Source organism: Carcharhinus amblyrhynchos, chromosome 9 (genome assembly GCF_965287045.1).
Source record: "Carcharhinus amblyrhynchos chromosome 9, sCarAmb.v2.hapA, whole genome shotgun sequence".
Classification (NCBI taxonomy): Eukaryota; Metazoa; Chordata; class Chondrichthyes; order Carcharhiniformes; family Carcharhinidae; genus Carcharhinus; species Carcharhinus amblyrhynchos.
In genome coordinates, this window is record NC_137332.1 from 47,224,052 (window position 1) to 47,248,683 (window position 24,632).

Below are 24,632 nucleotides of genomic sequence, written 5' to 3' on the forward strand. Positions count from 1 at the left end.
CATGGAATAGGGTAGCCTTTCCATCGCTCTCTGTAAATAGTTATTTATCTCAATAAGCTGTTTATTCGTTAATCTACCTGGTGATCGTCTCAAGATGCTACAACCTCGAAGCAGTAGCATGTCAGCACAGTGACCTCAGACTGGACATAGACAGACTCCTTCACTGTCCATTGCAATGTGTTGACTGCATCTGACAACATTGCCAGACATCACTGTATCTTTCAGTGAAGCTCCAACATCTGTGTTAGGGCGGAATCCACAGGTTCATCATGTGACTTGGACTCAACAGAATGTTGGCCTCCAGCAGTCCTCTGGATGTCAGAAGCCTTGGACATTCCTGTCTCCACCTTCTGTTCACCAAAATCTGTGTTGTGCTCACCGGATTGTGATACCGAGCCTGCTCTAGAGGTCCTGCCAAGATGTGTGTCTCTGCACTGGTGAAAGGTGCAGGTAAACACTGTGATGACTCTACACCTAATAGGTCCTCAGAGTCCTTATCTGAGATGGTCTGGGAGCTGGGACTGAGATGCTGGCTGCCAGTGTGTCCCTTCCATTTCCTACTAGCGTTTGTCAAAGACAGAAAATGTATTAGTGATTTGCTATATAGTATCCAATGTTACAAAGGCACTCACTGTTTTGTTGGGTGAACGATGAGCTGGTGATGAGTTCCCAATTGCTTGAGAGACAGGCATGGTCCTGGTCCTTGCCAGCCAGCTCTGCCCATCCTCTACAAACTGACTGAGGGGCCTGAGTTTAGACAACCCCCGTGGGTCTGGGATCTCTCCGTTTTTGTTATGGGCAGGTTTCTCCTGCAGGAAGACAAATAGACTGACTATGAGCTGAACAGATGCCGAGGTTAATGATAAGGATGCCTGCCTTCCAAGGGTGTTGAGCATACCTGTGTAAGGACTGAGGATGAGAGCTACACAGGATGCGAGAAGAGATGAAGATGTCGAAGTATGTGTGAAAGTGCAGAACGATAGAAAATTACAGCTCAGAAATAGGCCTTTTGGCCCTTTTTGTCTGTGCCAAACCATTTTTTGCCTAGTCCAACTGACCTGCACTTGGACCATACCCCTCCACACCCCTCTCATCCATGTACCCATCCAAGCTTTTCTTAAATGTTAAAAGTGACCCTGCATTAACCACTTTATCTGGCAGCTCATTCCACACTCCCACCACTCTCTGCGTGAAGAAGCCTCCCCTAATATTCCCTTTAAACTTTTCTCCTTTCACCCTTAACCCATGCCCTCTGGTTTTTTTCTCCCCTAGCCTCAGTGGAAAAAGCCTGCTTGCATTCACTCTATCTATACCCATTAAAATCTTATACACCTCTATCAAATCTCCCCTCATTCTTCTATGCTCCAGGGAATAAAGTCCCAACCTATTCAATCTCTCTCTGTAACTCAGTTTCTCAAGTCCCGGCAACATCCTCATGAACCTTCTCTGCACTTTTTCAACCTTATTTACATCCTTCCAGTAACTAGGTGACCAAAACTGTACACAATACTCTAAATTTAGCCTCACCAATGCCTTATATGACCTTACCATAACACTCCAACTTTTATACTCGATACTCCAATTTATACAGGCCAATGTACCAAAAGTACCCTTTATGACCCTATCCACCTGTGACATCACTTTTAGGGAATTCTGTACCTGTATTCCCAAATCTTTCTGTTCAACTGCATCAGTGGTGATATCTCTTGATCTAGTCATGTGTGAGATCCCTTGGACTGTAACCCTACGAATGTCTGATGGGCTTTTGAGTGAGAGTTGAGAATAAGGAAAAAGTTGACATATCCAGGCTGTGCGGATGAGATCATTCATCCTTTTTCTGCACTAGATAGCAAACCACTTCTGTGCCGAGTTGGCACTGACTGCTGGTCACCTTCAGAGCCAGAGTGGTGAGGTTGGCAGATCTCCTTCTCCCATCACTAAGGTAAAGGGCAATACGATGTGACTCAACCACATCAGAAGTCACCTCAGTTCATTGTCACTGAATTTGGGAGCACTTGGCTTCTTTCCTTGAGGAGCCATCACTCTCTTCCACCAAGTCCTGGACTGCAGACGGTGAAGGATTTGGGTTAAATAAGGTGCACAGAAAGATGAATCAATGAGGTCACAATGGAGCAGATAAATTGCAGCCCATCCCACCACAGAATGCAAAGTTCATTCATATTTAATGAGCTGTACAGTGGATAATCTGGCACAAAAACCTGCCATTCCGGCCACTGGGAGACATGCTGCTTTTCCGACCCTCGATCACACATTATCTCTAGAGAGAAAAATCCTGTCTTGTGTATTTTCAGCATCCTTTTTTTCAGCTTTTTCAGGCGATTTTCTCTTTTTCTGCGTGATGAAACTCAATGTAAGCTTGAGGAACAGTCCCTTATTTTTCAATGAGGCACTTCACAGACTTCCCGACTCAACATTGAATTCAACAATTTCAAATCATATGAGTTCAAATCCCACTCAGAAAATCTGAGTCCAATTTCAAAAGAAAACTTTTGTAAAGCAGCAAGAAAAATACACTGTAAAAAATAAATTCTAATTGCTGAAAAATCACAGCAAAATAAAATGCACAGAATCTGAATTATACAAAATCTGCACATTGTACAGTTGCAACGTACCTTATATTTCTAGTAACTGGGAATACAATATACTTATATAAGTATATTAAATTGCAAAACAATCTACCTTGGAATTTTAAAACTCTTACTTTTACAAAACTCATTACAATCACTCAGTAAAAGTTCTGTTTAGTGTTTTTGCTGTTCAATTTAGTTGTGTATTTTGGGTCTGTCTCATTGTATACTGCTACCCACTCCCACCATACACACATGCGCGTGTACATATACACATATGCACACATACACACACACAAACACAAACATACATGCACTCACGCACAAACACACTCATACACATACACATACATAAACACACACACTCACATACATATACACACATATGCACATACATACACACATAGTTAAAATATATATTTCAGCAGGAATGTGCATTTAGTTCATTTCTACATCATTTGTGGTAGGGTGGACAGGCTGTGATTGCTTTGTTTGGTGAGGTTCATTGTTTTTTAATCACCTAACTTGTTTCTGTCAATCCATTAGGTTGGCCTCTGGCAGGCAGGGAATTGAAATCAAGAACTTCAGCACCAGATCTATTCTCACTGTTACCAACATTACAGAGGATCACTATGGCAACTACACATGCGTGGCTGTTAATAAGCTAGGGACAAGTAGTGCCAGTCATTTTCTACACAGTAAGTCTTGCGGAATATTCCTGCATTTATTATCTCAAAATGAATGGGCATGAAAAAGCTACATTTGTGAGCTTTCTGTTTTGTTTCACAAATGTTATTGTGTTTCAATGTTTGTGTCAAGATCTTCCTATGTAATTCCAGTTAACCATTCTTCCTTTAGTTAATTTAACAATGAAATGAGCACAGCTCTCTAATGGATTCATCAATAAATGCGATACCTCCAGCAGTTGATTGAACTGCACAGGCTTAACATTCAGCTCACCATAAGGAATGGCCAGTCCATGTGTCCCCTCCCCAACTCCTGCTGCCGCGCCCCCCCCAAAACCAACTCCCCCCTTCCCTCCAATGCCAGCCAATAAGCTATCACATCCCAATATGAATAAGCAATTACAGAAAGGAGGCTATGTAAATTGGGAAGGAAAGAAAAAGTTAAAAGCATTTGTTCTTATTTTATATCCTGCCCAAAAGTGGTTCAATAAAAATAAATGGGAGTGAGGGCTAATTGGATGTTTCACATGTTTAAATTTTTCTAAACCTCCAAAGGTCTGATTTAAACATTTGTGCTTTTTCAGTCTTCATGACGATTTCGATTCCTGCTGTGGATTCCAGCTATCTTGTGGCCAGAGAGTAATTGCTGAATTTAGCATGCAGCTAGTAGATGGCCTGGGAGAATTATGTTGTGTTCACATACACTGGCTTTAATGACCTATTCTGTACACATGGTATCACTACCTGTGTTGTTTCAGTAACAGAATCAGAGATGAATTTGGAAGATAGAGGAAGGAAAAAAAAACATTCAATCCATCATTGAATGCCTGCTTCAGACAGGCATCAGAATTCTTCCCCAATAACTCCTCTGCAGTTTCTCCCACAGCCAAGGATAGATAGCTCCTCGTCTCCCTGCTGTCTTCAATCTTTACAACCCTCCAGCCTTCAGAGGTCTCAGTTTCATTTTTAAAAGTCTGATTGCAATGTTAGCTTTTTTTGTCAAAACTGACTACCATTCCTTCCCAGGGGATTAACTCACATGCCCAACTTGGCTGTGTGTTCAAGTTCAAATGAATCAAATTGTTGCATAGCAATGAGGGCGGATAGTTGCTGAAATGTCAAATTATCTTGTCATTGTCTCCAGACATCCTATCTAAAATCTAATATACACCTGCCAGCCATGCAGTGCTATGAATTTAACCTCTTGAGAATGAAGTTTAGCTCAGTAGCAACATTTTTAACACCATGGTCCTCCCATGGCTGCAGTGTAAAGTAACAAATGGAGCAGTGCAATTAAGCTTAATTTTTTTTAGTGGAGTATCCAGAAATGTCTAAGAGCTAATCACAAACTGTGGGGTAGGTAGCCTGGCTGTTCAAATCAATGTTTTAGTCTGCATCCTGTGTGCTATTGAGCACTGTTGCTCAGCGAATTGTGCAGTATTTGAATAGAGGCCCTGCTGAGTATTACTTCCCTCCATTATGAACAAACATTAATTGGAGATTTTTGGTTCGGCTTTGAATGTGGGCCAATAACATGACACTGGTTTTGAGCCCAATATCAGCAGAACAAATACCTCTGCAAGTGTCCTCCTCAAGCAAAGGACATCAGTGACACAATACAAGCGGTTCAATCAAATTAAAATTTCATGCATGGATTACATTTGGTCCTCATCACCGATGAACCAAACAGTATCCTGTGTTGCCCACTGATTATGAACAAACCAGTGGAGGCCGCGTGATCCAACTCCATGGCTGTCTGGACACTAGGGCTTGGAACAATGGCAAGCGATCAGAGCCTCTTGATGATAATATGTATCGCGGACCTACAGACGGCAGTTTTTGCCAAACCTGGGAGCAGACTCACCAGGAAATCTGCTGTCCCCAGTGCACTCATAGATGACAAATGTTGGTGTGAAATGCAGTCAAGAAATTAGTAGTCCTGTGGAAAAGCAGGTGCCTCTAGCACTGTAAGATCATGAGAAATAGAAGAAGGAGTAGGCCATTTGGCCCATTAAATCTGATTGTCATTTAATAAGATCATGGCTGATCTGAAAGCGGCTTTAAAACCATTTTCCTACAATGACCCCATTACACTTGACTCCTTTGTTGATCAAAAATTTGTCTAACTCATCCTTGAATACATTCAAAAACCCAATCTCCAGTGCTCTCCATGGAAGAGAATTCAAACGAAAAGTGATCCACTAAGAGAAGAAATGCCCTGTCTTCTCTGTCCTAAATGGGAGACCCTTATTTGTAAATCACTTTCCATAGTTTATGATTCCCCCAAGAAGAGGAAACATGTTCCCGGTAACTATCATGTTAGGCACCTTTAGAATCATATATGTTTCAATACGATTACCTCTCATTCTTCTAAACTCCAATCAGTAAAGGCCCAAAATGCTCAACCTTTCCCTAAAAGATTACCCTTCCATCTCAGGAACCAATCCCTTCTCTAAACCACTTCCTGTACAAGTATGCCCTTCTTAGAGTAAGGAGGCCAAAATTGTACACAGTACTCCAGGTGCAGTCTCACCAATGCCCTTTTGAGCTATAGCAAGACTTCCCTACTTTTATACTCCATCCCCATGCAGTAAAGGCCAATATTTAAATGAACTTTCTGATTACTAATTTTTGTGATCCATGTACAAGTACACCCAGATCCCTACAGTCTCTCTCTCCTCTTAAATGAAATTGTGCTTTTCTATTCCTCCTGTCAGTGACAATCTCACATTTTCTCACATTATACTCCATCTGCCAAGTTTTTCCACTTATTTAAACTGCCTATATGCCATTGCATCTTTCTTACAACTTGCTTTCCTACCTATCTTTGAATCATCTTCAAATTTGGCTACAATTCAGTCAGTCGCTTCATCCTGGCCATTGATATAGATTGTAAATAGTTGAGGCTCCGGTATTGAGTCCTGTGGCATACCATTAGTTAAAGTTCGCCAACCTGAAAATGACTCACATATCCAGACTTGATGCTTCCTGTTAGTCAGAGGATCCTCTACCCATGGTAAAAACTCACCCCAAACACCACATGCTCTGATCTAATACAGTAACCTTTGTTTGGTACTTTATCAGATGCCCTTTGGAAATTCAAATGCACTGTGTCTACTGGCTTCCCTTTAACTACCTTACTTCTTAGAAATGACAAATAGCAGCAGGCAAAATCTGACTGTTGGGATTGAATATCATATTTTCCACAATGAAACAAAATAATCACTAACAAAGTAATCACTATTAAATTGTGCTCAATACTCCAGGCATAGGACTGCCTTCAGTATGGCACATTTGGTCCATGTTAATGCTATTAAGTTGTGACAGAAGTAATTTTAGAACATTAGTATGTTTAAGAAATTCCTACTCACATTAAGCATAATTAAGGACCCCACACACCCTGGATATTCTCTCTTCCACCTTCTTCCTTCAGAAAAAAGATACAAAAGTCTGAGATCACGTACTAGCCGACTCAACAACAATTTCTTCCCTGCTGCTATCAGACTTTTGAATGGACTTGCCTTGCATTAAGTTGATCTTTCTCTACATCCTAGGTATGACTGTAACACTACATTCTGCACTCTCTCATTTCCTTCTCTATGAACAGTATGTTTTGTCTGTATAGAACGCAAGAAATAATACTTTTCACTGCATGTTTATACATGTGACAATAATAAATCAAATTGATGACTAACATTTCAGTCAGGCTGCATTTTGCTTTGAAGATGAAATTAGCTAATTAGGCTAGGCCAGTTCATTTAACATCTGTCACTGGGAGCCATCGATTATTAAGGAGGGAACATCAGGACATTCAGAAAATCATAATACAATCAGGCAAAGTCAACATGGTTCGTGAAAGAAAATTGGGCCTGACAAATTTCTGAAAGTCCTTTGAGGATGTAAGAAGCAGGTTTGTACCATAATCAATCACTATCACACCCTGGGAAATTGCTTGGTAAAGTACCAGAAGACAATCATTTCAAAGAATTTTCCCTCTGCTATAATGTGAGAAAACGTTTACCTAACAAAACAAAGAACTGAAAGTGAAAGTTGTAAAAAGAGGTCATTAAACTGGAGGGTCCTCAAGAATAGGACTTGTAAATTGTCTCACCAGTATCAACATTCAGTCACATACTTACCAACTTCAATACCCATTGGCAACTCATTGTTGCATTAATGCAGAAAGCTGGCCAGTTGCAGTAAGTGGTACTTTGACTGATGCCAGATGAAAGAAGGCATGTCATTGAGATCAACTGGATATTTTCCACCTGCCAGGATGCCATCAATCATATCTGGAAGACCGATCTGGAAGTGGCTACTGGTAATTATCTGTGCGGGAACCAGGTCAGCATTTTCTGGTTTTCAAAGTCACCATCAGCTGAACTGCACCATATTTAGGTCCACTTTGGGCCTAGCTGAAAGGGATAGAACAGCGTGTGGTGAAAAACTAGAAATTGTGCAAGTCCAAAGAAACTTGGAGAACCTAGTGCAAAGGTTATTAAAAGGGTAATGGCTTGGTATAGAACATAATCAAAAGACTATTAGAATGCTGGTCTTTATGTCAAGAGGATCAGAAGACAATGTAGTAGAATTCATGTTTAAGCAATATAAAGCCCTGGTTAGACCATACCTGTAGCACTGTGAACAGTTCTGTGCGCTGCAGCTTAGGAGGAATACAAAGTATCATAGGGAATGTAGTGTAGATTTACAAGAACAGTACCAGAATTCCAAAGGTTAAGTTATGAATAGAGTTTATAAAACTGAGGTTGTATCCGTTACCTGGTTGTGCAGCTATGCAACACCCTGTTGTATGATGGATAACTTGTGTGTGCAACTTTTCAAAAAATGTAAAGAGAATGCGGACTGAAGTAAGGGGTCGTGTGTTACAACTAAACGTCAGAGGGGCATTGGCTGTATTCCCTGGAATTTAGAAGATTAAGGAATAATTTGATCAAAGTTTTCAAGATGTGAAGGGGAACAGTTAGGGGTAAATGAAAGGAAACTGTTTCTGTTAATTTGGGAGACCACAACTTGGAGCATTATCTAAAAATTAGAGCCAAATCTTTCAGGAGTAATTTGGGACACACTTTTACACACAGAGGATGGTAGAAGCTTGGAACTCTCTTTTGCAAATGGAAAATGATGTTAGGTCAATTGTTAATTTTAAATCAAAAGTTGGTAGATTTTTCTTAAACAAAGGTATTTGAGGATATGGGGCAAGGGCCCAAGGGTGGTTATACTACCAAAGAAAACCAAGCTGCTGAGAGAACTGGGAGAGACAGATAACACTAGAGTGAGAAATGATAAGGGATCTGGTAGGCTTAGAGTAAAAAGCATTGTAATCAAGTTTAAAGTAGGTTTGCTGCTTAAATGTGAATGCACAGAGTGTGGTAAATAAGGTTCATGAGCTACAGGTTCCAACAGAGACATGGAAATATGATATCTTGGTGATAATAGAGAATTGGCTCAAAAAAGAGGAGCACTTGATACTAAATATTCCAGGATACAAGGTGCTCAGGAAAGATGGAGAAAGAAAGTAAGTAGGAGGGGCGGGAGTATTGATTAAGGAGAACATTGTAGAGTTTGGGGAGATGGTGGCGTAGGGTATTGTCACTGGACAAGTAATCCAGAGACCCAGGGTGAGGCTTTGGGGACCTGGTTTTGAATCCTACCACAGCAGATGGTGAAATTTGAATTCAATAAGAATCTGGAATTAAAATTCAAATAATGGCCATGAATCCATTGTCAATTGTCATAAAATGCATTTGGTTCATTAATGCCCATTAAGGAAGGAAACCTGCTGTCCTTACCTGGTCTGGCCTGTGTGTGACACCAGACACACAAAAATTTGTTTGACTCTTAAATGTCCTCAGGAAATGGCAATAAATGTCAGTCAGTGACAACCCACATTCCATGAACAGAAAAAAATGTTGGAGAGAGATGTCCCTGATAGTCAAGGACAGAACTTAATAGATGTGAGGAAGTAATAACAATATCATTACTTTGTCTTATGTATTCTGTAGGACACAAACTAGTGGGAAAGATATAGAGGAACAAATGTGCAAGGTAATTGTAGAAAGGTGTAAGAATTATAGAGTAATTACAATGGGGTACTTTAATTATCTTGGTGTAGACTGGGATAGCGATAGTGTAAAGAGAGTGATAAGAGTTTCTAGAGTGTGTTGAGGAGAATTCTCTATATTTGTATATTTTATACTGCAATGAAGAAGGGGGCATTGTTGGATCTGGTTCGGGGAGAAAAAGATGGGTCAAATAATTCAGGTATAGCAGGGGAACATTTAGAGCTCAATGATCATAGCATTATAAGGCTCAGATTAACTATGGAAAAGGGCAAGGAGCAATCTGGAGTACAAATAATTAATTGAGGGAGGGCCAACTTCAATGTGGTATGAAAAGATCTGGAGCAAATTGGAATCAAAGACTGGTAGACAAAAACTGGACCAATGGTCAGTCAAGATATGTTCCCAGGAGGGAGAAAGATAGGACAAACCAATTTAGCACTTCCTGGATGACAAAAATAATAGAGTAAGATGAAGTAGAAAAAAGGGTGCATATGACAGACATCGGATGACTAATACAGATGAAGAAAGGCTCAGTATAGAAGGTTCAGAGGGAAAAGGGAATCCAGAAGCCTTCTATTGGCATTTAAATAGTAAAAGGGATGATAAAAGAAAGAGTGAATTTGGTTAGGGACCAAAAGGAGATTTTTTCATTGAGGCAGTGGGCCCGGCTGAGGTACTAAGTACTTTGCATCTTTCTTTACCAAGGAAGAGGTTGCTGCCAATGTCACAGTGAAAGGAGGCAGTTGCAACACTAGATCACCTAAAAATTGACAAAGAAGAGGTTTTGAATAGGCTGGCTGTACTTAAGAGCTAATACATAGATGAGATGTAGCCAAGGAATCACTGCCCATATTTTTCCAATCCCCTTTTGATATAGCAGTGGTGCCAGAGAACTGGAGAATTACAAATGTTACATGCTCAGTTCAAAAAAGGATGCAAGGAAAAGGCCAGTGATTACAGTCCAGTCAGTTTAACCTTGATGGTGAACATAAGAACATAAGAAATAGGAGCAGGAGTAGGCCATCTGGCCCTTCGAGCCTGCCCCGCCATTCAATAAGATCATGGCTGATCTGTCGTGGCTCAGTTCCACATTCCCGCCCTCTCCCCATAACCCTTAATCCCCTCTCTTATCAAAAACCCATCAACCCGCGTCTTAAAAATATTTAGCGAGGTAGCCTCCACCACTTCAACGGGCAGAGAATTCCAGAGATTCACCACCCTTTGAGTGAAGAAGTTCTTCCTCAACTCCGTTCTAAACCGCCCCCCCTTTATCTTGAGGCTGTGCCCCCTAGTCCTACTATCCTTTCTGAGCGGGAAGAGTCTCTCCACCTCTATCCTATCCATCCCATTCATCATCTTATACGTCTCAATGAGATCTCCCCTCATTCTTCTAAACTCTAACAAGTACAAGCCTAGTTTATTCAGCCTCTCCTCATAGCTCAACCCCCTCAACTCCGGCATCAGCCTAGTAAACCTCCTCTGCACTCCGTCCAAGGCCAAAATATCCTTGCGTAAGTACGGCGCCCAAAACTGCACACAGTACTCCAGCTGCGGCCTCACCAATGCCCTATACAGCTGCAGCAAGACCTCCCTACTTTTATATTCAATCCCCCTCGCTATGAAGGCCAGCATCCCATTTGCCTTCCTGACCACCTGCAAGCTGGGCTTTTGCGACTCATGCACAAGGACCCCGAGGTCCCTCTGCACCGTCGCCTGCTGCAGTTTTTCTCCACGTAAGTAATAATCCTTCCTACCATTATTCCTACCAAAGTGGACCACCTCGCACTTGCCAACATTAAATTCCATTTGCCATTTCCTGGCCCATTCGCCCAGCCTATCTAGATCCTTCTGCAGACTCTCCACACCCTCCGCGCAATTTGCCGTTCCACCAATCTTGGTGTCATCAGCAAATTTCGACACCATACACTCGGTTCCCTCCTCCAGATCATCTATATAAATGGTAAATAGCTGAGGCCCCAGCACCGACCCCTGAGGCACTCCACTAGTCACCATCCGCCAATCCGAATAGCACCCATTGACCCCCACTTTCTGCCTCCTATTTGACAACCAGTCCTCTATCCACGCTAACACCCTACCCCCAACTCCATGCCCCCTGACCTTCTGCAATAACCTCTTGTGAGGTACCTTGTCAAACGCCTTCTGAAAATCAAGAAAGACCACATCCACCGGCTCTCCTCTATCCACCGCCCTAGACACATCCTCATAGAACTCCAGTAAACTTGTCAGACACGACTTCCCCTTAACGAAACCGTGCTGCGTCTGTTCTATCAAGCAATTCCCCTCAAGATGCCTCGCTATTTCCTCCTTGATGATGGATTCTAACATTTTACCTACAACAGACGTTAAAATAACCGGCCTATAATTCCCCGCATTTTGCCTGGCACCCTTCTTAAACAATGGCGTAACATTAGCCGCTTTCCAATCTTCCGGCACTTCCCCGGAATCCAGCAACGTCTGGAAAATAACCACCAAGGCATCCACTATCACCTCCGCCATTTCTTTCAGAACCGTCGGATGCATTCCATCCGGTCCTGGGGACTTGTCCACAATCAGCCCCTCCAGTCTGTCGAGCAACGCTTCTCTAGTAACAGTAATGTCATCGAGACCCTCCAGTCCTACCACCTTTCCATCGCTAACACCCGGCAAATTATTCACGTCCTCCTCCGTGAAGACCGAAACAAAAAAGTTATTCAAGACCTCAGCCATTTCCCCATCCCCTACCACTAAGTCCCCCCTCTCATCCTCTAAGGGTCCAACGTTCACGCTAGCCAGCCTCTTCCTTTTTATATATTTATAAAAACTCTGGCTATCCTTTTTTATATTAAGCGCTAGCCCAGCTTCATAGTTTATCCTACCCTTCTTTATCAACGTCTTTGTCAATCTTTGTTGACATTTAAACCTCTCCCAATCCTCTTTTCGCCCACTACTCTTAGCTACTCTAAACGCCTCCGCTTTTAATTTAACACTTTCCTTCACCTCCTTCGTTATCCACGGCTTATTACCTCTCCTCCTACGGTCCTTTTTGACCATCGGAATAAATTTCTGCTGAGCACCAAGAAAGATCTTCAGGGAAACATTTTCCATGAAAATTTTGCATGGGCAGCATGATGGCATAGTGGTTAGCACTGCTGCCTCACCAGGAACCTAGTTTCAATTCCAGCTTCGGGTCACTGTCTGGGTGGAGTTTGCACATTCTCTTCATGTCCCTTCTTTTCTTTCAGAGGATGGAGACAAAACCTTATTTTACAGCAACCAATCACCAAGACTTAATGTTCATCCTTTGCTACCATGTTAATTCTCAATAATTGTATATAGTGAAAGAATACGTCTGAAGCTTGTCTTAAGCAGGTTTATTCTCCAATCCCCATGTTTGCGTGGGTTTCCTCCAGGTGTTTAGGTTTCCTCCCACACTCCAAAGATCTGTGGGTTAGGTTGATTGGCCATGCTAAATTAACCCTCAGCGTCAGGGGTACTAGCAGGGTAAATACATGGGGTTACGGGGATTGGGATTGTTGTCGGTGTATGCCCAATGCTCCAAGTGGCCCTCTTCTGCACTTGAGGGATTCTATGATTCTGTGGTTAACAGTCAATTGGACAAATGTGGATAAATTAAAGAAAGCCAGCACAGATTTGTTAAGCTAGTCCTGGGAGAGAAGGGAAGCAAAAGGTGCAAAATGCAGAGGCTCCTGATCTCAAGGGAATGGGCTCCCGGTTCATCTCGCAGTTCCTGCTTTACTGGCAACACCACTCATCTGCGCAGACAGCCATACCCATAGACTGCATTGAATGCACATCCCGATTCTGAAACCCGATCGCATGTCTAATTGGATGGAGTTCCTAGACATGGCATCTGAACTGACCGCCTCCAGGGAAATCTATCCGACAGGTGCACCAGAAGGATGAAGCTAATTAACTGATCTATTAATGGGAAAAATTTCACTCTTTTCCAAATTAATTTTAAAACTTGAAACATGACCAAATCGCCAAAGAATAGAGAGAATATGTGGGCAAGATGACGCAGGGTCAGAAATGTAAAAAACATTCATCAGTATGTATGGAGAGTTTCTATGTCACACCACATGTATAACACACTATATATATCCAGTGATCTTCAGTGAAGTTGCCAGGGGTTTAATAGCAACAGCGAAAAGTAACAGGGAAAGGGGACAGTCCTGTCTGGTACCTCAATGGAGGTTGAAGAGTTTAGAGTGGATGTTCTTTGTGTGTACTGGGGTAACTGGGGGGGGAATACAATTGTTTCACCTAATTTATAAACTGGGTCTAAATCCAAATTTCTGAAGAGCGAAGAAGTGGTGGTCCCATTTCATCTATTAAAATTCTTTTCTGCATCCATAGTTATAAGAACCTCAGGAAGAGGAGTAGTTGAATGTGTATAAATAATATCGAAAAGACACCTTAGATAAGAGGATTGCCTGCCCTGTATGAAGCCTGTCTGGTCAGGGTAGATAATAGCTGGAAGGACAGGTTCAAGCCGATGGGCTAAGGCTTTAGCTGATCTCTTTAACATCCGCATTTAAAAGCGAAATAGGCAGGTATGAACTGCTAGGCAAAGGATTTTTATCCTTCTTGAAAAGAACAGACACAGATGCCTCACACAGCGAAGGAGGGAGCATTTTAGAGAGATAGCATCCAAAAACACAGACAATAATAATGGACAAAAGTTGTGATAAGAATTTTTTATAAAATTCTATTGGGAATCCATCAGGCCTTGGTGCCTTTTTACTTTGCATGGAATTTCATTGCTTTGAATACTTTATCTTTGGAGAGGGCTGCTTCGAACACATTCATAGAATCAGGCAATAGAGATATCAATATTGTCAAAAAAGTTGTGAAATAGGCTAGGATCTGAAAGGGACTCTGAGGCATAAAGAGTGGAATTTAAAAAATTAAATTGATTATTGATCTCCTGGTGCTGGTCAGTGGTTAACCCTGTTGGTATAGTGATTTCAGTAATAGTTTGAGAAAAAGCAGATGAGCCAAGAGTTGACCATTTTTTTCCACTATGTTCATAAAATGTACAACGTGATCTGAGTATAAGCTTTTCTGTTTGTTTAGTAGAAAGAAAATCAACTTCAGTTTGTAGAGCAAGATCCTTGCTGTTACTATAGGGCAGGAATAGATTTATTAGCAATCTGTCGGTCTACTATGAGAATCTGGTCAATCAATTGGGACAATTTTGAGGGATTGCGTTTGTTGAACAATATATGAAATTATTTGTCCACTTCAGTAAGCCTTCAAACTCTCCCAAATAATAGCAACAGAAATATCTGAAGTAGTATTAAGTTCCATAAAATTATACATTTGCAAGGAAATAAATTTAGTAAAATTTGAGTCTGCTGGAAGGAGAGAATTAAGTCGCCATGGTGGATAAGAAACCAGTTGGCCATCAAATCATATTGTTAAAACAAAAGGGGCCACGGTCAGAGATAGGAAATGTAAGGCATGCAAGATTGACTTTACGGGAGCAGCCTCTTGTCATGGAAACAATAGTCAATACATGAGCCTTGTGGTGAACAAGAGGGAAAAAGGAGCATTGATTTGCTTATGGGTACAGAAAGCTCCATGGGTCCACCAATCCGTGTGTAGCGGCTAAGACCAAAACAGAACATGCTGGAAAATCTCAGCAGGCCTGACAGCGTCTGTGGGGAGAGAATAGAACCAAATTTTGAGTCTGGATGACCCTTTGTCAGATCACTGTGGCTGAGGTTGGTTGCGATATTGGGACAGATTGGATAACCTATCTAAATTTGGGTTAAGATCACAAGTGAGGTTTGTTCCAAGAAATAAATTATTTGAATCTAAATCAGGGATGGAAAATAAAAAGTTTGAAATGAAGCATTGATTCTCCCAATATAATGTAAAGATAAAAGCAAATTTTTGTGGATGCTAGAATCTGAAACAAAATCAGAACATGCTGGAAAATGTCAGCAAGTCTGACAGCACCTGCAGAGAAAGAACAGAGCGAATGTTTTGAGTCACAATGACTCTTGGTCAGAGCTAATCTCCTCTCGTCTTTCTCCTTCCCAGGTGAATGAATCCTTTCCTTGCCAGCATTGGGACCAATAGCCGTGGGTTCCATTCAGCCTCTGATGTATATGCCCATACATGGAACTCAGGAAGCCCAGGTGTGGGCAGCTCTGGCTTCGGCACTGCATGATATCCCTAGATTATCATCTGAGTCTAGAGAGCTGCCTCTGGGCTAGGAGCTATTTGTCACAATGCCCCTCCCACATGTACCAGCAGCCTGATCAAAAAATGTTTCCTGTTATTTTTTGCGTGAATTCGGAAGCAGAAGTGTTCCTCCCGGCTACACAAAAATACTATGGGCCACTTCTGGCCCAGCCTCTTCCCATTCTCCTCTGCTTTTGCCTCGCGTGTCTTATCCTCTCTCTACCTGCATATCCCTGCTGGTGTTCCATTGCTGAGATCAAAAAACAACATTGAGACAGCCTCTGGGTGACCTATGATTCTTCTGCCAAATTAAAGTGAGGCAAGGGTCTCAGAATCAAGACCTCTTCCCGACCATGGGATCAGGGCATGAGCACAGTGCAAATTCTGTCTGGAAGAAACTGTGTTTGTAATATAATATTCAACAAGAGAAGCGAAATATGGAAAGAGAGGAAAAGGAAATTCTGTCGTTTAAGACAGACATTAAGATACACAGTTTCAAATCAGAAACTCAGTTGTGATGGAAGATTAAAAACAAACACCAATTGGGTTTATGTATAACTTGCTGCAATTAATGCAGTTTGGACATAAAATAACAAACCAATCTTATTGTGTTACAGAACCAACAGCCGTAGTTACCCAATTAGGCAATGAATACCGTTTTGTCCTGGGCAGTCATACTATAACTTACTATGGGAAAGTACAATTGTGTTCTTGAGAAAAGCAGAATCTTCACGCTGTATGTTGAAAATCTTATTCACTCCTCTGAAAGTTACAGGTGGGCGAACAGGGTGGAGATGTCTTCATGAAATCTGGCTTTAACAGATTTGTATCTTCCACGGCACTGAGCTAGATCCACATTGTGGTCAGGGTAGATGAATATCTTTCTTCCACAGATATATAGTTGAGCCTTTTCTCTAGACTGGCGCACAACTTGATCCTTCACTCTTTAGTGAGGCAGTCTTAGTATTATCAGTCTTGGTGGTTCGCCATGCTGCTGCCATGGCGACAAAGAGCGATGAGCTCGATCCACTACCAGTGGTGAATATAAACTCTCCTTGGCGAAAACCTCCAAAAGAATTGCCTCAGTGAAAGTTATAGGGATTCCCTCAGGTACCAAGAGAATCCTTAAATTATGCTGCCATTCTCCAGGTCAGTGACCTTTGTTAGCAATTTAGTGTTTTGGGCTTCTAGCTGAGTGTACCAGGTCTCCAGAGCCACAATTCTGTCACTCGAATCAATAACTAACTGTTCAACATCCTGGAACCTTTGATTGAATGAAGCAACAGAGGCTTGTAGAGTAGCAACAGATAAACACAATTCTGAACTTGAATCTTTAACCTGTTATTAGTCAGTTTTTGAGGGATAAATGACAGGAATCGTGGGAGCTGTCAACAACCGTATTCTATTCCCGTCATGTCTGGCACTTTTAAATGATCACTTTTATTTATTATTCATTTCTAAATTATCAATTTATTGCTTTGACTTGTTTTTGCTCAGCAAATTGTTTATGTTTTCTTCATACCTTGTTTTTTTTTTCAATTTGTGATTAATGTTGTGCCAAGCAGATCTCAGGCTGCTGCTGCTGGGCTTCTTACTGAAGAGGAATGAATGCTTTTTCGAGGGCTAGCAAAAGAGATATTTTTTGCTCAAGAAGTTTTGGAATTGCTTAGCACATCTGGTAGCATCTGTGCCACAGAGGTCAGTGATTCTTCATCAGAACCAGCACAGATCAGGGACCTGAAATGATGACTTTGTTTCTATCTGCACCGATGCTGCTCGATCTGCTGAGTATTTGTGAACATTCTCTGTTTATATTTCAGATTGCCAGCATCTGCAGTGGTTTGTTCTCCTGTTGTGTGTTCCACGCTAGGCATTTGTAACTGTTGTTAGTTTCAATCTAAAATGAGAAAGTACTTATTACCGGGTGTAAAATATACCTTATTTATTAACAAAGCCTATTTGTGTGGCTAGAAGCAGCAGATAAATCGATCTCTTCCAATTTACTTTACCATTTTAAAAATTGAAATCGAAACCAGGAGTTATGTGCGAATCGAGTATGTCACTGTTAGTTCAAAATATTCTCATTTGTACATGCAATTGTTGCTTGCGGTTTTTATGAGATTCAAATCTTTTGGCTGTTTATAGGGCAATACGGTGGCACAATGGTTAGTAGCGCTGCCTCACAGTGCTAGGGATGTGGGTTCCAGCCTCAGGTGACACTGTGCAGTTTGCATGTTCTCCCCATGTCTGCATGGGTTTCCTCTGAGTGCTCCTATTTCCTCCCATATTCCAAAGATGCACGGGTTAGGTTGATTGCCCATGGCAAATTGCATCTCAGTGTCAGGGAGATCAGCAGACTAAATACGTGGGGTTACAGTGATAGAGCCTGGATGGGATTGTTGTAGGTGCAGGTTCAATGGACTGAATGGCCTCTTTCTACAGTGTAGGGATTCTATGTTGTTCTCCGGATATTGCATAGAGCCAGGTTGGAAGAAGTGGAGCTGATTGCATAATATGACTGAACATTTGTGTGCAATTGTCCAACAAAGCTGTGGTTGTAAAGTGTATTATATGGAAACCTACACTTTCAATGAGCTTTATAAGTAGATGCAGGGAGTACAAAAGCCAAGATGTTTTGCTTAACATACATCCAACAGTTCAGCCCGCTGTGACTATGCTTCCAATTCTTGGCACCCGAAGGATGCAAATGTTTTGTAGAGAATTCGGAAGTGATTTACTGGAATAGACATTGAAGGATTACAGAGAAACTGCAGTTGTTCTTAGAGCCAAGAAGTCTGAGGGAATTTGATGGAAGTGTATAAAGTTATGAAGGATTTAAATAAAAGAATAGAAACAGTTTCCAATGGCTGAAGGATCAATAATTAGGTGGCCTGGATGTAAGTTTATTTCAGTTGACTGGCAAAAGAACCAGGGAGGTGACATAAAAAAACATTTACATGTAGCATGGTTAGGATTTAGAATGCACTTCCTCCCTGTTATTGTGATGGATACAGATTCAAATGAGTGTTCAAAAGGAAATTGAGTGAATACTTGAAGAGAAATATTATAGAGAAAAAGCAGGAGGGAAGGGATTTTCTGACTGACTGGGCTTCTCTTCAGAAGAACTGACAGAGACTTGCTGTGCTGAATGGCCTTCTTTGATGCACTATTCTGTTCTAGTCTGTAGGACCCAAAGTGTATTGTGAATGGACTCGGTAAAAGCTATTGAGGGTAGGATGTCAGGATACGGGACTCAGGAACAGGAGAAGCACCAGGGCCCATGATTTCTCTCCATGATACTGTTGCTAAGGGCAAATTTTGTTTAATTAACTTGCTTGAATTTTTTGAACTAATAGACAGTTGGTGTGATGGTAGTGCGATTGTTGCACATGTTATGATTCTGCTAGGGACCATTAATGTTTAAAGACAAATATGAGCGCTTAACTTTAACCAATAGAATTATATATCACAAACTTTCACTTTTTTAACAAAACAAACATTATTGTATATGTGAGGGGAAATTTTAAAATGTAAGCACTGCTAACTTAAACCATGGCCTATACAGGCTTTAAATTCAGTTCTACTTTCAATTTCACCCAAGAGTTATTTCCTTTATCCTAAGAAATCTTTGAGGTTCATTCATTTTTCTTGATGTTGCATGTCTGTAGTTTATGGCTCATGCATTTCAGTATATAACTTGTAGTTTTAAGAATCAAGGTCACAATTGTAGAAAATGGGGAATACCGTGTAAACAAATTGGGAAGTTATTACACTTCAAAGGTCATGATAGGAGAGATAGAACTATAAAACAGCAGGTAGAGTAACTTAAGTATAATATGATCTAACTGAAAGCAGATACTGAAATGAAAACAGAAAAGGGGAACATAGTAACTGGGAGGGTCAGGTACTTACAAAGGAAACAAAAGCTAAACATGAGGTTTGGATGCCAAAGATCTGGGCAGATAGAATCTGGTTGTAAGCAGTGGTCACAGAGTCACCCAAGGAGAATTGCAGTTTGGAATGCACTTTGCAACTCAGTGAGAGAAGATAGCCTAAATATTCACAATTAGGTAGACTTGCACTGTAAGCAGAGTAACATCATCACTTATCTATGTGGTGTGCAGGTGAGGTTTAATCCCAGTTTGAATTTTATGAGGGAACAGAAGCAGGAACATTATCCAATTTAAGTCTAGTCCAATAAATTCCTTAGGTCTTGTGATGACAAAAGGAACCAACAGATTAGCTGGACATATTGAATAAGTAACTAAAACAGAAGACTGAGGCAATCACCATCAAGACATGGTAAATGAAAACTCTGAGAATAGCTGGAGCTAAACAGAATTGAAGTAAATTCTAGGACTCTGACATGCTTATATTTGTTCCCTCTTTAAGTAAATCATTTTAAATATCAAAACCGTAAAAGACTTATTGGGAAAGTACAAAGTAACCTTGAGGGCCGAGCATATGTGGAGTTAAGATTTTAGTGTAACTTAATCATATGGGCTTTGTCTGACTTGTACTACTTACAATAAAGTTTTGTTTAAAGCAAAGTGAAATCGTGTGGCAAAGTTCCGTTAGTTAAAACAAAGTGTTCACATTTCTTTTTGGATGTTAAAAGACTCTAATTGGATCGTAAAACTGGGACCAAATCAAAAGATGTATCAGTGTTCTTTAGAATTCACTCATCACTGTTAGACATATTTACTAAGGTACAAGATTTTATGGGGGTCATCCTTTAGCTTTCGGCTATATAATTCCCAAATTTCTTTACTGATCTCACAACTCTGAACTGGCCTCTCTATGACTCCTATGCAGTGGCTTAAAACATCCTGTTTTTTAATAGCCTGTTGCTATAACTTCAAACTGCATTTCTGGAACCCTCACTGCAACAAGATTAAATCATAGAATCCCTACAGTGCAGAAGGAGGCCATTCAGCCCATCAAGTCTTTACCCACCACAATCCCACCCAGGCCCTATCCCTGTAATCCTACATATTTACCCTAGTCCCTCTGACACTAATTTAGCATGGCCAATCAACCTAACCCGCACAATTTTGGCGTATGGGAGGAACCAGGTGAAACCCATGCAGACACAGGGAGAATGTGCATACTCCACACAGACACCTGAGGCTAGAATTGAACTCAGATCCTTGCTGCCATGAGGCAGCAGTACCAATCACTGTGCTGCCCTTAACTGTGAGAGGGTTACTGGATATTTATTCCTTATAGCTAAACAAATCTTCCAGTTGTTTTTTTCCCCTTTCCAGCTTTGTCTAATACTGAATCTCAGCTCTCAGCCACTGGTTGTGTCATGGACAATAGATCTAGCATTTACTCTACTTTACATGTAAGTCTGGCTTTACCTCCACACAACCTTCACAGAGCTACAACCTGCAGAAGATCTAAAGCTGAAGTAGTCTCATAACTGTTCAAAGCTAGTGGGTTGGATTGATTAGCCATGTTAAATTGCCCCTTAGTGTCCAGGGATGTGTAGGTTAGAGGGATTAGCGGGGTAAATGTGTGGGGTTGTGAGAAGAGGGCCTGGGGTAGGATTGTTGTCAGTGCAGATCTGTTGGACTGAACGGCCTCCTTCTGCACTGTAGGGTTTCTCCATGAACTGCTTTTTCCAAACATTAACTAGTGTTCCTGTTGGCTATGCCCTAACAGAATTCATAGAGATAGTTTAAAACAAAGAATCTCACTAAGCTCCATGGCAATGTCACGTACATGACCTGTTCCCAAGTAGAAATCGAAATGAACTACCTTTTAATTCCAAAGCTTTCCGTAATTCTGGGAAACCACATGAATAACTTGTAAAACTTTTAATAGAATAACTGCAGGCATCATGTCTCCAATTCTTTAGCTAACTAATCCAAGCTGTCATTTTATGATCTTTCTGCACAAATTACCTTTAGAATTGTAATTATCTTAAATCTCTGTAGTTTGCCAGCCTGTAAATTTTTACTAGGATTTTCCCCACTGAACAGAAATTTAAAATTCAATTTCTAAACTAAAATGCTATACCTCTAAAACATGAACTATGACATTAGGAATACATAACAATGGATTTCCAAAAGGTATTTGAGAAGGAGCTACATAACAGGCTTTCAAAGTTAGAGCCTATGGAATAAAAGGGAGAGTGGCAGCACTGATACAAAATGGGTTGGGTGACGGGAAGTAGAGATTAGTTGTGACGAATTGTTTCCCAAACAGGAGGCAGATCTGGGAGGTAGACCTGCACTGTAAGCAGGGGAACATCATCACTCATCCATGTGGAGTGCAGGTGAGGTTTAATCCCAACTCGATTGTTATGAGGGACCAGAAGCAGGAACATTATCCAATTTAAATCTAGTCCAATAATCGCCTCAAGTCTTGTGGTAACAAAAGGAACCAACAGATTAGCTGGATATATTGAAAAAGTAACTAAAACAGGAGACTGAGGCAGTCACCATCAAGACAGGGTGAATGAAAACTCTGAAAATAGCTGAAGCTAAACAGAATTGAAATAAATTCCAGAGGATTGTGACATACTTATGTTTGTTCCCTATATAAGTAAATCATTTTAGATATCAAAACCATAAAAGACTTATTCAGAAAGTACAAAGCAACCTTGAGGGCCTAGCATATATGGGTTTAAGATTTTAGTGTAACTTAATTATATGTGCTTTGTTTGATTTGTACTAGTTACAATAAAGTTTTGTTTAAAATCATGAATGGGGCTGATGCCCCATTATCCACGGATCATTATTAGAATCATCGTTTTATTGATCTATATTCATGACCCATACTGTCACTTTGTTATAAATAACAAGCAGATGCAGCATAAATTCAAGGTGTAGTTCTAGATGGGGTGCAGGAGCACAAGTACTAGTCATTGAAGATGGCAGGGCAGGTTGAGAAAGTGGTTTATAAAGCATGTGGCATCCTGGGCTTTGTAAATGGGGGCATAGAGTACAAAAAGAAGGAAATAATGATCAACCTGTCTAAAATATCTCTTTAGCCCTAACTGGAGCACTGTGTCCAGCTCTGGGCACTACACTTCAGGAAAGATATGCAGGTGGGACAAACTCGAGGATCCAAACGTCCTGCTCTTTTTCCAGCGTTCCAACATGAACAGCCCTGTCAGTAAGCTGATAAGGTCAACAGCACAATCAATTTGTTTGTGTTTCTGCCAACCTCCTGTGTAGTTAGAAACTGTGCACTATCATCTAATGTGTCACCCACTGATGTGGTAAATAACATAACCAGCCATTTTGTTTAATTTCCTAATGACAAATGCTCGGAGCAGTACATAGTTTCAAGTCTGTAAAACTAAAAACATTCTCTTTGGCTCAAATTGTACATTGAGCATTGGTCTTAATCTGTCAATCTCTCAAACTATGACCTCCAACTTTATAATGTGCTGCAGAACGTTGATGTATTGTCCAACATTGAGCTAAGCCACGTTCCTCAATATGCATTCTATTAACTAAATCTTAGTTTCTTCAGTCTCCACAACATGCTAGCCTCCACCTTTACTGGAATTAAAACTCTAATTAACATCTTGAGGTCAAACTTTTCCACAATTCTGAATCAGCCTCCCAGCTCATTCAAAATAGTAGATCTTCACTTAAAAAGTCCTGAATTTTGATCTGTCCTGTTTTCTTGACTCCCAATGTGTTCCAATGGGTTAACTTGAAAAGCTGTGGCCTCACTTTCAAAGTCATCTTGCCCCCGCCCAAAACTGGTGATTGCCTGTAGCCCTACATTCTTAAATGCAATCATTGCTTTTTGAACCCATGGCCAGGATTTTCTGTAGCAATTGAGAGCCGCTCCATGATTGCAAAAATAGCCAAAAAGATCCCACCTCTGAAAATAGCAACTACCATTGTTGCAGGGGTAGGAATGGACCCAGGCTGGGATTCACACACCCACATTTTGCATAGGCAGCTGCCTATAGAAATCAGCATCAGCCCCATTCATGATTTTAGTGTGAGAGGTGTCTGAAACTTGATGTGCACAGATTAGACCTGGTCAGAACAGGTCTAAACTTGGTGGATTGTTTGGTTACCCAGGATATCCTTTGACATTTGATCCTGGGACATCTATGGGGAAGGTTGGGTGCCTTTTGGGTAAGGTCAGATTGCCTTTGGGCAAAGTAAGCAGTGGTGTGTGTAAAATGTGCATAAGCGCACTAGAATTGGCATGCTGGTTAATGACATAGGGTTGTAGGTGGGGGCATGGGTTGGCATTAGCTGACATTAAATTGGCATGGGGCTATAAAGGATCATGTGGAGTACAAGTTGACATTGAGGGTATGAGGAGAATGGGGTAGGCAGAGGGGCATATGTTGACATAGAGGGTATGAAAGGCCATGGAGTTGGGCAGAGGGAGATGAGGATGAATGGGTTGTCATGAATGGGGCATGGGGAGTGTGTAGGGGACATGAGAGGGCATGAGGGTTGAGGGTTGGCAGATGGTTTTATATTTATCTTTTTGAACTTTGACACAGTGCCCGCCTCTGCGCCCAGAATTTTTCACTCATTCCAGGGTCACCCAGTCCAACTCCCAGGGATCCTCATCATGCCAGAACAGAAATCTGACCTTCCAAGCCACTTTCTATTGGGTCAGATTTGTGAAACTGAAAAATATCCTGATTGACGGAGTGAAAATCCAGGCCCATGTTACACTTCATCCCCCAAATTTATCCACTCCTTCAGCCATTGTCTCCTTTACTTGTTCTCTCTCCTGTCTTCCCCCGACTTTCTGATTTCAAGGTTTCAAAACACTTCAACCTCCTTTTGAATCTTTTTTCCTTCATGTTTTGCGTCCTTTTTGTTTTTTAGATGTCTCAGTGAGCACCTGCATCCACTTGTCACTGCATTTATTAGAGTCATTCAACTTGCATGCAAATAGTATTTTGGGTTCCATGGTGGCACAGTAGTTAGCACTGCTGCTTCACAGTGCCAGAGACCCAGGTTCAATTTGGCCTCAGGTCACTGTCTGTGCGGAGTTGGCACATTCTCCCCATGTCTGCGTGGGTTTCCTCTGGGTTCTCCCGTTTCCCCCCCAGACTAAAGATG

General features: G+C 41.2%; 1 protein-coding gene across 1 annotated transcript in view; it reads left to right on the plus strand.

The window, feature by feature from the left end:
* Positions 1–24,632, plus strand: part of negr1 (neuronal growth regulator 1) — a 518,020-nt gene that overhangs the window by 474,176 nt on the left and 19,212 nt on the right. Inside the window, exon 6 of the mRNA XM_080195565.1 lies at positions 3,135–3,286. Within this exon, the coding sequence (XP_080051691.1) occupies positions 3,135–3,286 (152 nt within the window). The remainder of the gene's footprint in view (positions 1–3,134; positions 3,287–24,632) is intronic.